The 12,238-nt window shown below is 52.2% G+C and overlaps 1 protein-coding gene across 2 annotated transcripts in view; it reads left to right on the top strand.

The window, feature by feature from the left end:
- The window catches only part of TCEA3 (transcription elongation factor A3), a 38,384-nt gene that overhangs the window by 25,965 nt on the left and 181 nt on the right, over window positions 1–12,238 (top strand). For both annotated transcript variants that reach the window (XM_042996814.1, XM_042996815.1), the window contains 3 exons: window positions 3,284–3,438; window positions 8,171–8,317; window positions 10,034–10,105. In XM_042996814.1, the coding sequence (XP_042852748.1) occupies window positions 3,284–3,438; window positions 8,171–8,317; window positions 10,034–10,105 (374 nt within the window). The remainder of the gene's footprint in view (window positions 1–3,283; window positions 3,439–8,170; window positions 8,318–10,033; window positions 10,106–12,238) is intronic.

Genomic DNA, 12,238 nt, shown 5'->3' with positions numbered 1-12,238 from the left:
CAGGACAGTGAGGGGGAGGGGAAGGGCTCGGGGCCAGCCCCCTGCTCTGCCTCTGAACTGGAGTTCTTCATTCTAGCTACCATTTATTAAGTCTTGCACCTGCCAGCCTCTTGCTAAGCTGTGTATGAGCAGTACCTCGTTCAAGGTTGAGAACAATCCCGCAAGGTAGGTTCACCGATTAATCCCATTTTACAAGTGCGAGGTCCCAGGCTCGGAGAGGTTAAGTCGCTTGCCAAAGCTCCTACAGCTAATAGTAGTGGTAGACTTGGGATTTGAACCCAGAAAGTGTGACTCTAGAAGCGGAGGGTTCAACTGCTGTGCTAAACAGGTCGGCTCATCATACGGCTGGGTTGCAGTGTCAAGTGTCAGAGCAGGTGGGGAGGACAGCGTTTCTCATGCTCAGCCTTCTCCCCTCTTCCGTCCTCTGAAGAGAACAGCTCCCGTTTTTGATTCCCTACTATATACCAGGCACTGTGATGGGCAGTTGATACTTCCTACTTCTGCCAATTGTCACAATCTCTGTGAGGCAGGGGCTGTTGTTCCCATTTTACGGATGAGGAAACCGAGGCTCGAGAACTACTGGGTGTCACAGCTTGACTAAAAACCTTGGCCTTTGGATTCCATGTCCTGAGTTCTTTACACATGGCCCGTTCTCCCCCTTTTTGAGGGGGGGAGCTGTATAGACAGAGGAGGTGACCACTGGAGGGATGTGGGCTCATTGCACCGAAAGATTGTTGTCTTGGGAAAGAAAATCCCACAATGTGCCCCAATGAATGCATGGGCTATCTTTTACTGGAGAGACAAAGCTTTGCCTATCAAAGAGGGAAGGGGACAGAATCCCCAGGGGAGAGGGGTTCTGACTGTGACTGGGCTACCTAGGGAGCTCAGTCTGTTGGGGAGGGTCCCTGGTCAGTCTGGGCTGACCATGGTCAACAAGCTTGCCTGTTGCCACTTCCTGCCTGAGTCCTACCTTTATATCCTCTGACATATTTTCTGGGAGTTCCCCTCCACCATCATTTAATTATGAACGGGCATGTCCCGAGCTGTCCAGCACCTCACCAGATACATTGTCATAAATCCCAGTTGATCCAGGAGCATAGAGCACCAGGTGTCAGAACTCTGAGCTTTGTCTTTGTTTCCTCCAAACGGTTGTCCCTTCAGACAGGTCCCTTCTACCTTCAGGCTCAGTTTGAAACAAAGGTGGGTTGGGGCACCTGGGTGACTCAGCCGGTTAAGCGGCCGACTTCAGCTCAGGTCGTGATTTCGAGGTCTGTGAGTTCGAGCCCCGCTTCGGGCTCTGTGCTGACAGCTCAGAGCCTGGAGCCTGCTTTCAATTCCGTAGACGCCCTCTCTCTGCCCCTCTACTGCTTGCTCTCTGTCTGTCTGTCTTTCTCTCTCTCTCAAAAATAATAAACGTTAAAAAAAATTGAAACAAAGGTGGGTGATCCGGTTCATAGTCCCACAACTGGCCTTTCCTCCTCCTCTTCCTTCACCGAATGTCCCTCTCCTGAAGGATAGGAAATCAGAGCTGCATCGAGCCCTTTGTTCTTAGAAGATGGGAGGTAAGGGGGCGCCTGGGTGGCTCAGTTGGTTAAGCGACCGACATCGCCTCAGGTCATGATCTCGCGGTCCGTGAGTTCAAGCCCCGCGTCGGGCTCTGTGCTGACGGCTCGGAGCCTGGAGCCTGCTTCGGATTCTGTGTCTCCCCCTCTCTCTGCCCCTCCCCCACTCATGCTCTGTCTCTCTCTTTCTCAATAATAAATAAACGTTAAAAAATTAAAAAAAAAAAAAAGAAGATGGGAGGTAAGGAGGAGGATAAGTTCGGGGGCTTGAATGCTCTGTGTCCTAAAAAGGTCTGTTCTCTTTGGAGTGACCTTGCACTGACACGGCAGTGTAGGGCCGTGCTCCTCTGAAGGGGTCAGTGACCCCCGGGCCCGTGCTCCACCTCATCCTGCTGCCCTGTGATCTCAGGAAACGGAGACAGAGTCAGGGAGAGGCTGATGACAGTGCTGCCGGCCCTCCTGTCCCCCCCATATCAAGCAGATACACACCTCCAGGAATCCCAAACGCACATTTTTAAACAAATCTTTCGACTTTCAAATGCATTATGGCACGTTCTTTCTTTTCAGGCTGTTACTGTACAAACAGCATGAACACAGCAGGAACAGGAAAAAATAGATAACAGCACCTTTCCTCCCACTGCTTGTAGCAAGGCAGCCGTTTGCATGTGTCCGTAGTCCCCACAGTCTCTTTCTCGTATGTGGCTCTTCCCAGCAGAGGGCTTGCCTTCCTGATTCTGCTTGGCGTGGGAGACGGAGAACACGCGGCTGTGCTCCCTGCGCTCCTCCAGAGGATGGAGAAGGGAGGAGGGGGTGGGCGGCCCGTCTGGGAGGCAGCGTCTGGACAGAGAACTCACCGTGGTCGGTGGTCAGGGGCGACTTCCTGCTGAGTGAGTGGAGAGAGCATTACCGTCAGGAGGGGGTCTGGCTTCCAGCCCTGTCTCTGCCGGGAATTTGCCACGTGACCTTGAGCAAGGGCCCACATCCTTTCTAAGCCTTTAGCTTCCTCATCTGTTCATGAGAGAAGTAACTCTGACCAGCAATTCCCAAAGTGGGTCCCATGGCATGGGGGTCGGTATTCCTAGAAAGAAAGGGGGAAGCGGGGAGGTGTCTCTATCCTGTAATATGTTGGAAACACCAAGTTAAACACAATGATGTGTTTATTGCAATACCTCTTAGAGCCTTCAACCTGGGCCTCCCAATCTTACGTTTTCCTCCGGTAGCCGGACTCATAACGTCCAGAGGCCCTTCGAAACTGGGGGATATCTTTATCAGTGTCCTCATCTTCACAGCCCCTTCGTGTTGAGCACTTGATGTCCCAGACACCAGGCTGGTGCATCACGCGGTACGGCTTGCTGAATGCTCGGCGCAGCCCTGTATTTTATAAATTAGGAAACAGAGACACAAAGAAGTCACGTGACTCACCTGAGTCACACAAAAGGCTCGACAAACGCAGGATGCCCATCCCTGGGGTCCTGACACCACAGTGCTTGCTGTGGCCTGATCTCACCAGAGAGACCGTCTCTCGTTCGGGATGCGTAGCTGACCCCAAATGCCCTGAGCGAGATCTCCACTGTGGGAGTCAGAGGCCACACGGGTGCCCTACCCCTGTACTAGTCCAAGGAGAGGAACCGATGGTCCTGGGGCTCCTCGGGCTTTGGGGAGTGGCTCCCCAACCTTCTGTGCCCCTCCACGAGTGGCTCGCTGGCCCTTGACTGTGTCACATATCTACCAGGAGCTCAAGAGCACGGACATGAAGTACCGGAACCGGGTACGCAGCCGGATCAGCAACCTCAAGGACCCCAGGAACCCCAGCCTGAGGAGGAATGTGCTCAGCGGGGCCATCTCTGCTGGGCTCATTGCCAAGATGACGGCAGAGGTGAGAGTGGGGCTGGGGCCTCCGCATGGTGGGGCAGGAGGCCAGGCCCCGCCGGCTTGGCCCACGCCTGAGAGGCAGCGGCTTGTGACTCAGTGGAGATGAGCCGGGGGGCTTTTTCAGCCAGACCACTGCAGACTCCCCTTCCCTCCAGGCTTCTGGGCCGTCAGGATAGCGAACACAGCTCATATGAATTAAGCACTGCGCTCAGTGCTTTGGGCTCATCGGCTGATTGTATCTTCACACTAGGTAGAAGTTGTTTATTGTCCTCATTTTACAGAGGAGGACACGGAGGCTCCGAGGAGTTCGCTGAGTTGGCCATGCACACGGCTAGAACATGTCAAAGCCAGGGGCACCTGACTGTCTCTGTCGGTAGAGCAAGCGACTCTTGATCTCAGGGTTGTGAGTTCGAGCCCCGCGTTGGGCGTAGGGTTTTCTTTGAAAAAAATTTAAATCTTTAAGAAAAAGAAAATGTCCAAGCTCCCTGGCCCCAGAGCACCCACTCTTTACTGCTTTGTTATCTACCTCCTTCTTCTGCCTCGTTCAGTTCTATATCCCGTTATGCAGCTCTGGGCGCAAGCCAGAATAGCGGTCCCTATCTCCATGGAGCACAGCCCTAGGTGGGGAGACAGACGTATTTTCAAATTTATGCATACAGAGGTGGTAAGAGCCACGATAGAGCCACCAGGGGGAACTTACAGGAGGGAAGGATTGACCCAGCTTAAAGGGGTCATTAAGGGAAGGAAAAGGAAACAAGCCTGTTCGAGGAAGTCTGTGCAGTGTTTAGCAGCTTCAGAACTGTGCCAAAGTGCATGAGTTTGAGTTCTGCTTCTCTCACTGAGCTGGGTGGTCTTAGACAAGCTACTTAACCCCTCTGTGCCTCAGTTTTCTCATCTGCGAAACAGGAATAATAAGAAGAACCGCTATCTCAGGAAGGATTGAGGAATTAATATATGTGAAGTGTTCAAGTTAATATGTGTAGAGTGCTCCCCAGAATTTGTATACGATAAGCTCATTCACCGACCATTTCGTGTAACCCCCAGCACCATGCTGTGGAAGAGGAAATATTATGCCCACTTTATGGCTGAGAAAACTGAGGCCACACACAACTAGTAAGTGACAGATGAGAGTTTGAGCCCAGATCTGTTTATTTCAGAGCCCACGCCTTGGAAACACCTTTCGTACACCCTTAGGTATGAGCAGCTCCCTGTTGCCGGAGTTGATAGAGGGGGTTTCCCGCAAGCACTCGGATTGCACTGCTGAAGCACCTCTCAATCCAAGTGGCCTAGACAAGGGGAGGGGAAATGCACTGGGATCGTGGCGTTCCGGGTGCGCCTCAGGATGTCTGGGAACCCTCTGAAACTGGTGGCAAGGGTGTGCCTCTGTGTGTGTTGGAAATGTAGTGGGCGCGTGTACATTTTTCTGTTCGTTGGTTTCCTCAAATATCTCAAATAAGAGAGGGCCCTGGTTTTACGATAAAATGGGGAGCTTGGCACAGGTAGACCAGGATTATCTTTCTGCTTAATTCAAAATATCTGATCTTTTTTTTTTTTAATTTTTTTTAACGTTTATTTATTTTTGAGACAGAGAGAGACAGAGCATGAACGGGGGAGGGGCAGAGAGAGGGAGACACAGAATCGGAAGCAGGCTCCAGGCTCTGAGCCATCAGCACAGAGCCCGACGCAGGGCTCGAACTCACGGACCGTGAGATCGCGACCTGACCCGAAGTCGGCCGCTTAACCGACTGAGCCACCCAGGCGCCCCCAAAATATCTGATCTTTTTAGGCAAACAGCAACACATGCCCAGAGTTACAAATCGCAACTTGGCTTTACGGTGTATTCTCTTTCCTTGCGAGGAGGAGCTGGGACTTTTCGTGAAAGCCGAGCCTTGTGTTTCTTCCTCCCTGGCCCTCACTCTATGCCTCTGGGGTCCCTCTACTTCTTTGTGTACGCATTGTAGGAATGCTATCAAGAGACTCTTCTGGGCAATCCAAGGCATTGGGAAATCAGGCCCAGGAGAACCAAGAGCAAGGTGTAGACACAGGTTTGAGCCAAACCCAGCAAGATCGCAGAAGCTAGAGGTCAGAATGGAGCTGTGTCTGGGTTAAGGCCAAGGCAGGCTCCAGAAGTCCCAGCACAGCAACTGACCGAGCCAGACATGTGGATGGTCTAGCCCCACCCAAGGACTGTTCACTAGAACAGAGCGAGAGAATCAGGTGGTCAACCCAGGCCCAAGAAGAGGCTGACCAGACCAAGAGGAGCAAGCCAAGAACTTAGCAGGCCCTCCACAGGGCCAGCCACCAAGGACCCTGTCCCCTGCCAGTAACCCAAGTGCTGAATCAGAGGAGACCTTCATCTTGGGGTCATCTTTTGCCCCAGGCAGGAAGTTTCTATAAGAAATAGAAGACCATTTTTGCTCCAATAAGAAAAATAACGGTTCCGGGTTGGGCTATCCGTTGTGCTGTGGCTCGGGGGACAGGGAGTTGCCATCAGGAAGAGCCTGGGACAGCGGATGCCTGCTGCACGGGTGTCCCTCACTGCATCCTGTGTCTCCCTGACTCTTCCTCATTCTTCCTTTTCTCTTCTCCCCTTTACCCAGACACATTACAGAATGGGGTCAATTCTGAGATGTTCTTTAGAGCTGGTGAGTGGATCTACTGTCAGAACCATGAGGAGACGGGTTTTGTCTGTTCTCTGCTCAGCCGGCACTGAGACCCATGCCTGACCCGTCCTAGCTGCGCCACACGTTGGGTTCATATTCGGGGTCCTCCTCTAACGATGTATACACGCGAGGACCAGTGTCCTCTCCCACCGTACTTTCCTCATTTCCTACCTTATTTTCCATAGCGCTGTACTTCCTCCCTGTGGCCTTGACGTTGCCTCCTCCTAGGCGAGGCAGGGCAGAGATAGGCCAATGGACTGGTGAGTGGGTGTTTCTCTGTTCTCTCTCACGCAAGACCCTCTTTCCACAATCCGCCCCCCAGCCACATCTGCCACACTCCTCACCTTGAACACACCCCAGACACCCTTCCCCAGATGTGTTATTCTGGTCTGATCTTTTGCGTCTGCTGTTCTCTTTCTCTATAGCTGCCATCTCCCTTGGGTACTCCTGCTTCTCTTTCAAGACCGGTTAAGGTGTCTTCTTTAGTGAGCCTCCCCTGCCCCCAAGCAGTCAGCCACGTACCCTGGGCTTCCCCCCCCCGCCCCCCCTCCCCCCCCCCCCTACTTTGTATACCTTGGCTTTAAGTACTTCATATGCTGTCCTACAATCCTGTCTAAACACTTGGCTACACTACCAGATTAGCATTGCCTGGGGACAGGAACCAGACCTTGGTATCTGAATCCTTAGGGCTCAGGGGCAGTGGTCTGCTGGGGCCAGCGTTTATCAGCTCAAGAGAGGTGATTATGCGTAGCTATTCCCAGCTCTGTGCTCAGTCACATCGCATTAGCAGCTACAAATCGGCCATGGTAGGAGTATTTACACGATGGAAATTGGTCACCCCTCTGGCTAAGGCCCGTTCATGAGCACACAAAATGCAGCTAAAGGCATTCAATAAATTGACATCCAATACATTTTGAATGAATGCATGCACTGAGCTCTGGATGTCCCTCCAAATTAAAGTCAGCTGTTTTTTGCTTGTATCGCCCCAGGTTGACTTGTTTTCCTGTATACCCCTGCCAATGGTTAGGACCTGGTCCTTGAACTTAATACAGTAGGACTTAAACATCTGCACCCACCGGAATAACTTGAGGGCACTAGTCAAATTCCCAGGCCCGCCCTTAGAATTTTGGATTCATAGGAATGTGCATTTCATCAGGAGGCCCAAGTGGTGATAACTCTGTGGTCGGCACACCAAAATCACTTGACCTTTGTGCCAGCTCTGTTTTCCGTGGTTTAAGGAATCAGGATAGACAGCAACAATGACAATGTTTAGCCAGTGCCAAGGCCTCATTTTAACGTTAGCTCCGGCTGCCCTCCCTCCCCCCAAACCAAACTTACCTAGAGCTCTCTCCAGTTTGAGTGGAGGAGTCGGAATGGCCAGGCAGGTGGATCAAGGCAGGATAATGCAAACACTGAGTGTCTGCAGTAAGCTGATGGGAGATAGGAGACTCTGTTCTATGGGAGCTTAAAGACAAAGATGTTCTGTGATGCAGGTGAGCAGTTAAGCTCGTGCACCCAGGAGCTTCAGGTCCCACTTGGGTCAGGGTAGCAGCAGCAAGTCATGGATAGTTGAGGTCAAGGTCCCCAGCAGGCAGAATGGACTAGGCAGTGATCACAGTTTGGATCAAGGGCCCTGGGTCAAGTCCAAACTGGAAGGATAAGGGGAACATGACAGATCAGGTGGTCACGGTCCAGCCAGTTCAAGCAGGAAGGTTTAGGCAGGTACCCGAGGTCCTGGCCGGCAGGGCGAGCACCAGATCTGAGGAAATGTATACAAGATGTTGACCCCGGGCTGGAAGCTATTTGCCTTCTGCTCTCCGGCACGCGCCCTACCGCTCGTGGCCTGCTCAGAGTCTGCCTGCAGGTTTGCCCGTCCACCCGAAGCAGAATGGGGGCTCTTTGGGAATGGCCTTTCCTCATCTGGGCCAAGGCCAGGACTCCAGGCCTCCCTCCGGCTCCTTGTCCTCAAGCCAGCATGTTCCCCTCTCCTCTGTTCGGGCTCCCTAGAAACTGGATGGGGGGCAGGGCTCCTGGGACTCTTTATCCCTGAAGGGCAGACTCATTTCTTTCCAGGAAATGGCCAGTGATGAGCTGAGGGAACTGAGGAATGCCATGACCCAGGAGGCTATCCGTGAGCACCAGATGGCCAAGACTGGCGGCACCACCACTGACCTCTTCCAGTGCAGCAAGTGCAAGAAGAAGAATTGTACCTACAACCAGGTGCGGGAGAGGAGAGGCTGTGGGGGCACAGGGAGGGGGGGTTGGGGGGCGGAGCCGGAGGGAGCCTCGGGGAGAGCCCGGGGGAGAAAGGGCTAACAGCCCAGGCTGCAGAGAGAAGGGCACCTCTCAGTACATCAACATGATGCGCCGTGGCTTCTAGAAAATGTTCTGCTGCACGTAGACTCACCTGGATGCGTGTTTACGAGGCTCTGGCCTGCCCTGAAGCCAGAAGAGGAGGAAGCAGACTCACCAGGCGTAGACTCGTGTAGAGTCCCAGATGGGATGGTTGGAAAGAAACTGAGCAATAGAAAACTTAGCTCCCTCTTTATACATGGGGAAACTGAGGCCCGACAGGGGTCAAGCTCCGCAGCTCTGTCCAAGATGGCCAACATGGTCCTAAGTGGCAGAGATGCTGTTAAACCCAGATCCAGACTTTTCTGCCTTCGATACGGCCAACTTGGCCAGTAAAGCTTAAGAGATTCGGCCCCAAGTCCTGAGGGTGAAGACCCCTATCCTGGCACAGGGAATTTAGAAGGCTGGGGAACCCCCTTCTCTGAAAGACTTAATGCCCGAAAACTGCCTTCCGTTTCTGGGTTGTACGTGTTATGTTCTTGGGACACCAATATTCCTGGATTCTAACTTGTACCTAGTCACGTTAGAACTCCACTCATCCCTCCGTCTGCCGGACATGCCAAGATTTAGCAAGAACGCCTTGCCCGCGGGAATCTTTGGCTGCAGCAGAAATACAGCCGGCCTTGCCATTCGGGAGAAGTCTCTCAAAGAATTCCCGTTCAGGAATTCAGAGGTGTTTTTGTAAGCCTCCTGCTTCCTTCCAAGCACATTTCCACGCGGAGTGATGTGCTTCCTGTGGAGTGATTACCTCCCTACCAGAAAGAACTAAACGGCCCGTCAGCAGAGCTCTCCCTGCACAGAGAAACCCCACTGTTACCCTCCTTCAGGTGCTACCGCTCTCTAGCAACGAGGCTGGGCGAAGCCGGGTCCTCCTGGCCCGCTGCTGGGCTCCCTCGTGAGCCGGGCAACCACCTCCCACCGCACAGACTCCCAGCTCACATCACATTCACAGGCGAGTGTTGGCAGAGGGACATGTCGTGGTCATCCAGGGTCAGCTGTAGAAAATCAGAACAGCAATTGTTAAATCTGGAAATTCAACAGGTTTGCTGAGAAGCCCGGTGCCTGCATCTGCATGGTTTGGGTAAGGGGACGAGAAACTAGAAAACATGGTATTAACTAGTCCCCGTGATCCAATGATCTTCAAATTCCTGTTCCTCTCCGGGCCTCAGTTCTTGCAACTCTAAAATGAGGAGCGAACTCGATGGTCTTTAAGGGTGCTCCCAGCTCACTCAAGTTCTGATCAGTGGAGCACAGCCACGAGGGTGTGTCCAGAGGTGAGTCAGGGAATCATTCCTGTAGGAGCTGGGCCTTGAGGCAAGAGAAGAGAGATCAGTTCAGAAGGATCGAGGCCAAAAGTGAAAGTGCAGAGGGCTGGGTGAGCCAGAGAGGCACTAGAGGTGAACTGATGGACCTGAGAGAGGAGAGACAAGGATATGCTGCTCTCAGTGATGAGGGAATTGCCAAAGTGGGGCGGGAATAACAGTGCCGAGCTCTGGGATTTGGGCCTTCTGCTACAGACAGTGGGAGCTACGGCAGGTCCTAGAGCACAGGAGTGAATTCCTGAGCGGCCCTGTTCTCTCTCAGGTGCAGACACGCAGTGCTGATGAGCCCATGACTACCTTTGTCTTATGCAATGAATGTGGCAATCGCTGGAAGGTCTGTATGTCTGTAACTTTCTCCCTCCCCTGTCGTCCACAGCTGCTGCCCCACATAAGGAGTAGTATACCCACAGCCAAGGAGGGGGGCTTCCCAGCCGGCAGAGCTGGAGATAGTGGCGGGTGGTTGCTGGGGAGGCGGGGAGAGAGTGCATGTGCATGTTTTTGTTGGGGAAGCCACCCGGCTGGGGTGGGAGCAGCCGCCCACATTTTATCACAGGATGGGCAAGTCTGTCATTTGAGCACAGATGCAATCAGCCTCCTGAGATCCACAGAGGGGAGGAAAAACGATAGCACTCTGCATTTGGGCCACACCTCTTTGCAGAGTTCTTTCGCAGATGCAATTTCCTTTGAACCCTGCCCAGCACAGCCAGGGGTGAGCGCAAGGCTGAGCCCTGTCAGGGGGCGTTGCCACCAAGCGCTCCCAGGTCATCTTCCCTTCATAAGGCAGCCCTGGAAAAGCCCTAAATTACCCAAGACTGTAATCTGGGCTGCTCCGGCCCCTGCAAAGGCAGAGGTTTTGTTTTAGGGCATGGGAACCAAGCACACACTCCTACCAGAGTGCTCCTTCCTGCCACGTCTTCTGAAAAGACTCAGTGTGGTCATGTGATTCATGTCAGTTTCCAGTACCGTCTGACTTGCACGTGCACTGTGTGCAGCCTGGGCCACCAGGCAGGCTGCAGGTGCCCCGAAAGTTCTCAGGTACTTGGCAAGGAGCCCAAGACTGACTGGGAGTCGGGAGCCCTGGTTTTAGGTCCCCCTCTGCCCTACCCACTGTGTGGCCCTGAGCATGCCATGCACCTCCCTGAGCAAAAGGGTGATGGTGATGCGTTTCTCCCATGGTCGATGCGAAGATCATCACGTATGCATACACGCTTTGCGAACAACTATGAGAAATATTCCTCTCACTCTCAGGCGAGGAAATTGAGCCACTGAAAAATACTTAGCGAGCATAAAGCCGGCACAGTTTGGAGCACTGAAAGACAGTACTCCAAATTCCTGATCGATTGAGTTTTCTGCAACCTTACTAAAGGCCTTGATAGCCCTGGAGCCTCATTAGAACCGCTGTTGTTTTTTAAGGTGAAAGTCAGATGATTATGTATTTTTCCTTTATTCACTTATTGAACACTTAGGGATGGGGCCAGTGTAGTGGCCTTGGGGTTTAGAGCATGGGCTTTGATATCAGTTTTGGATTCTAGGTTTATCACTTACAAAGCGACTTTGCTGAGTGACCTGAACTTTCCAGGCCTGAATTTCATCATTTATAAAATGCGGGTGTTAATATCTAGTCCACAGAGCTGTTTTGAGGATTAGAGAAGGTAATACAAATACAACATTAACAGGGCTTCTGATAGCACGTATGGTATCTTTGTCAAATCGGAAAAGGGTCTCCCTGCCTCCAAGTGAACCCAGCCTTGCACCAGGATACAGCACTAGGCAGACGGGGCAGGAGCTAAGTTTCAGCCCCAATTTGCCCTGTGGCCAGGCTCTCTTGTGCAGTGAACAACCTGTACAACTATACCAGAAAAAAAAAAAAAAAAAGCCCTGAGCACATATGTGCTGACACATAGAAACCACCACTCTTATTACGGTCCGTTTGTTACCTACTGGTATTATGGGAGTTTGAGTAAGTCACTTAACCTGTCTGAATTGCTCCTTTACCTACAAAAATGGGAGTGATATATAGTGTCTACCTCATACAGTGATGGTCAGGATGTAATGTTGCCTATCCCAGAGGAAGTGCTCAACAAATGGTAGCTCTTGTAATTTTTACGGTTGGGAAAAGGACATTCTGCATGCTGTGAATCCAGCTCCCCGCCCTCATCTCTTAGTTGGAGAGGCAGGGCTCAATAGAGGTAGTAGCTACATGACTTCTGATTTTCTGGTAGTGTCCATTGCCATGTGGGAGGCTTAATAGTAATCACAGCGATGTTTTTGACCATGAATTAAAAGCCCACCACATACCTGGCATCAGATTTTCACTCATTTATCACCTGCTATCTTCTTGCATTGGCCAGCGCTCTGATCCCATTTTACAGATGAGTGATTTGTTCAAGGCCACACAGCTAATAACGGCAGAGCTGGGATTTGGATTCTGGTCTGTGTGGCTCCAGATACTACCTTCTTTTTCATG

Source organism: Panthera tigris, chromosome C1 (assembly GCF_018350195.1).
Source record: "Panthera tigris isolate Pti1 chromosome C1, P.tigris_Pti1_mat1.1, whole genome shotgun sequence".
In the NCBI taxonomy this organism is placed as follows: domain Eukaryota; kingdom Metazoa; phylum Chordata; class Mammalia; order Carnivora; family Felidae; genus Panthera; species Panthera tigris.
The sequence above is the reverse complement of the archived record's forward strand: the minus strand, read 5'-3'. Positions and strand labels throughout refer to the sequence as shown.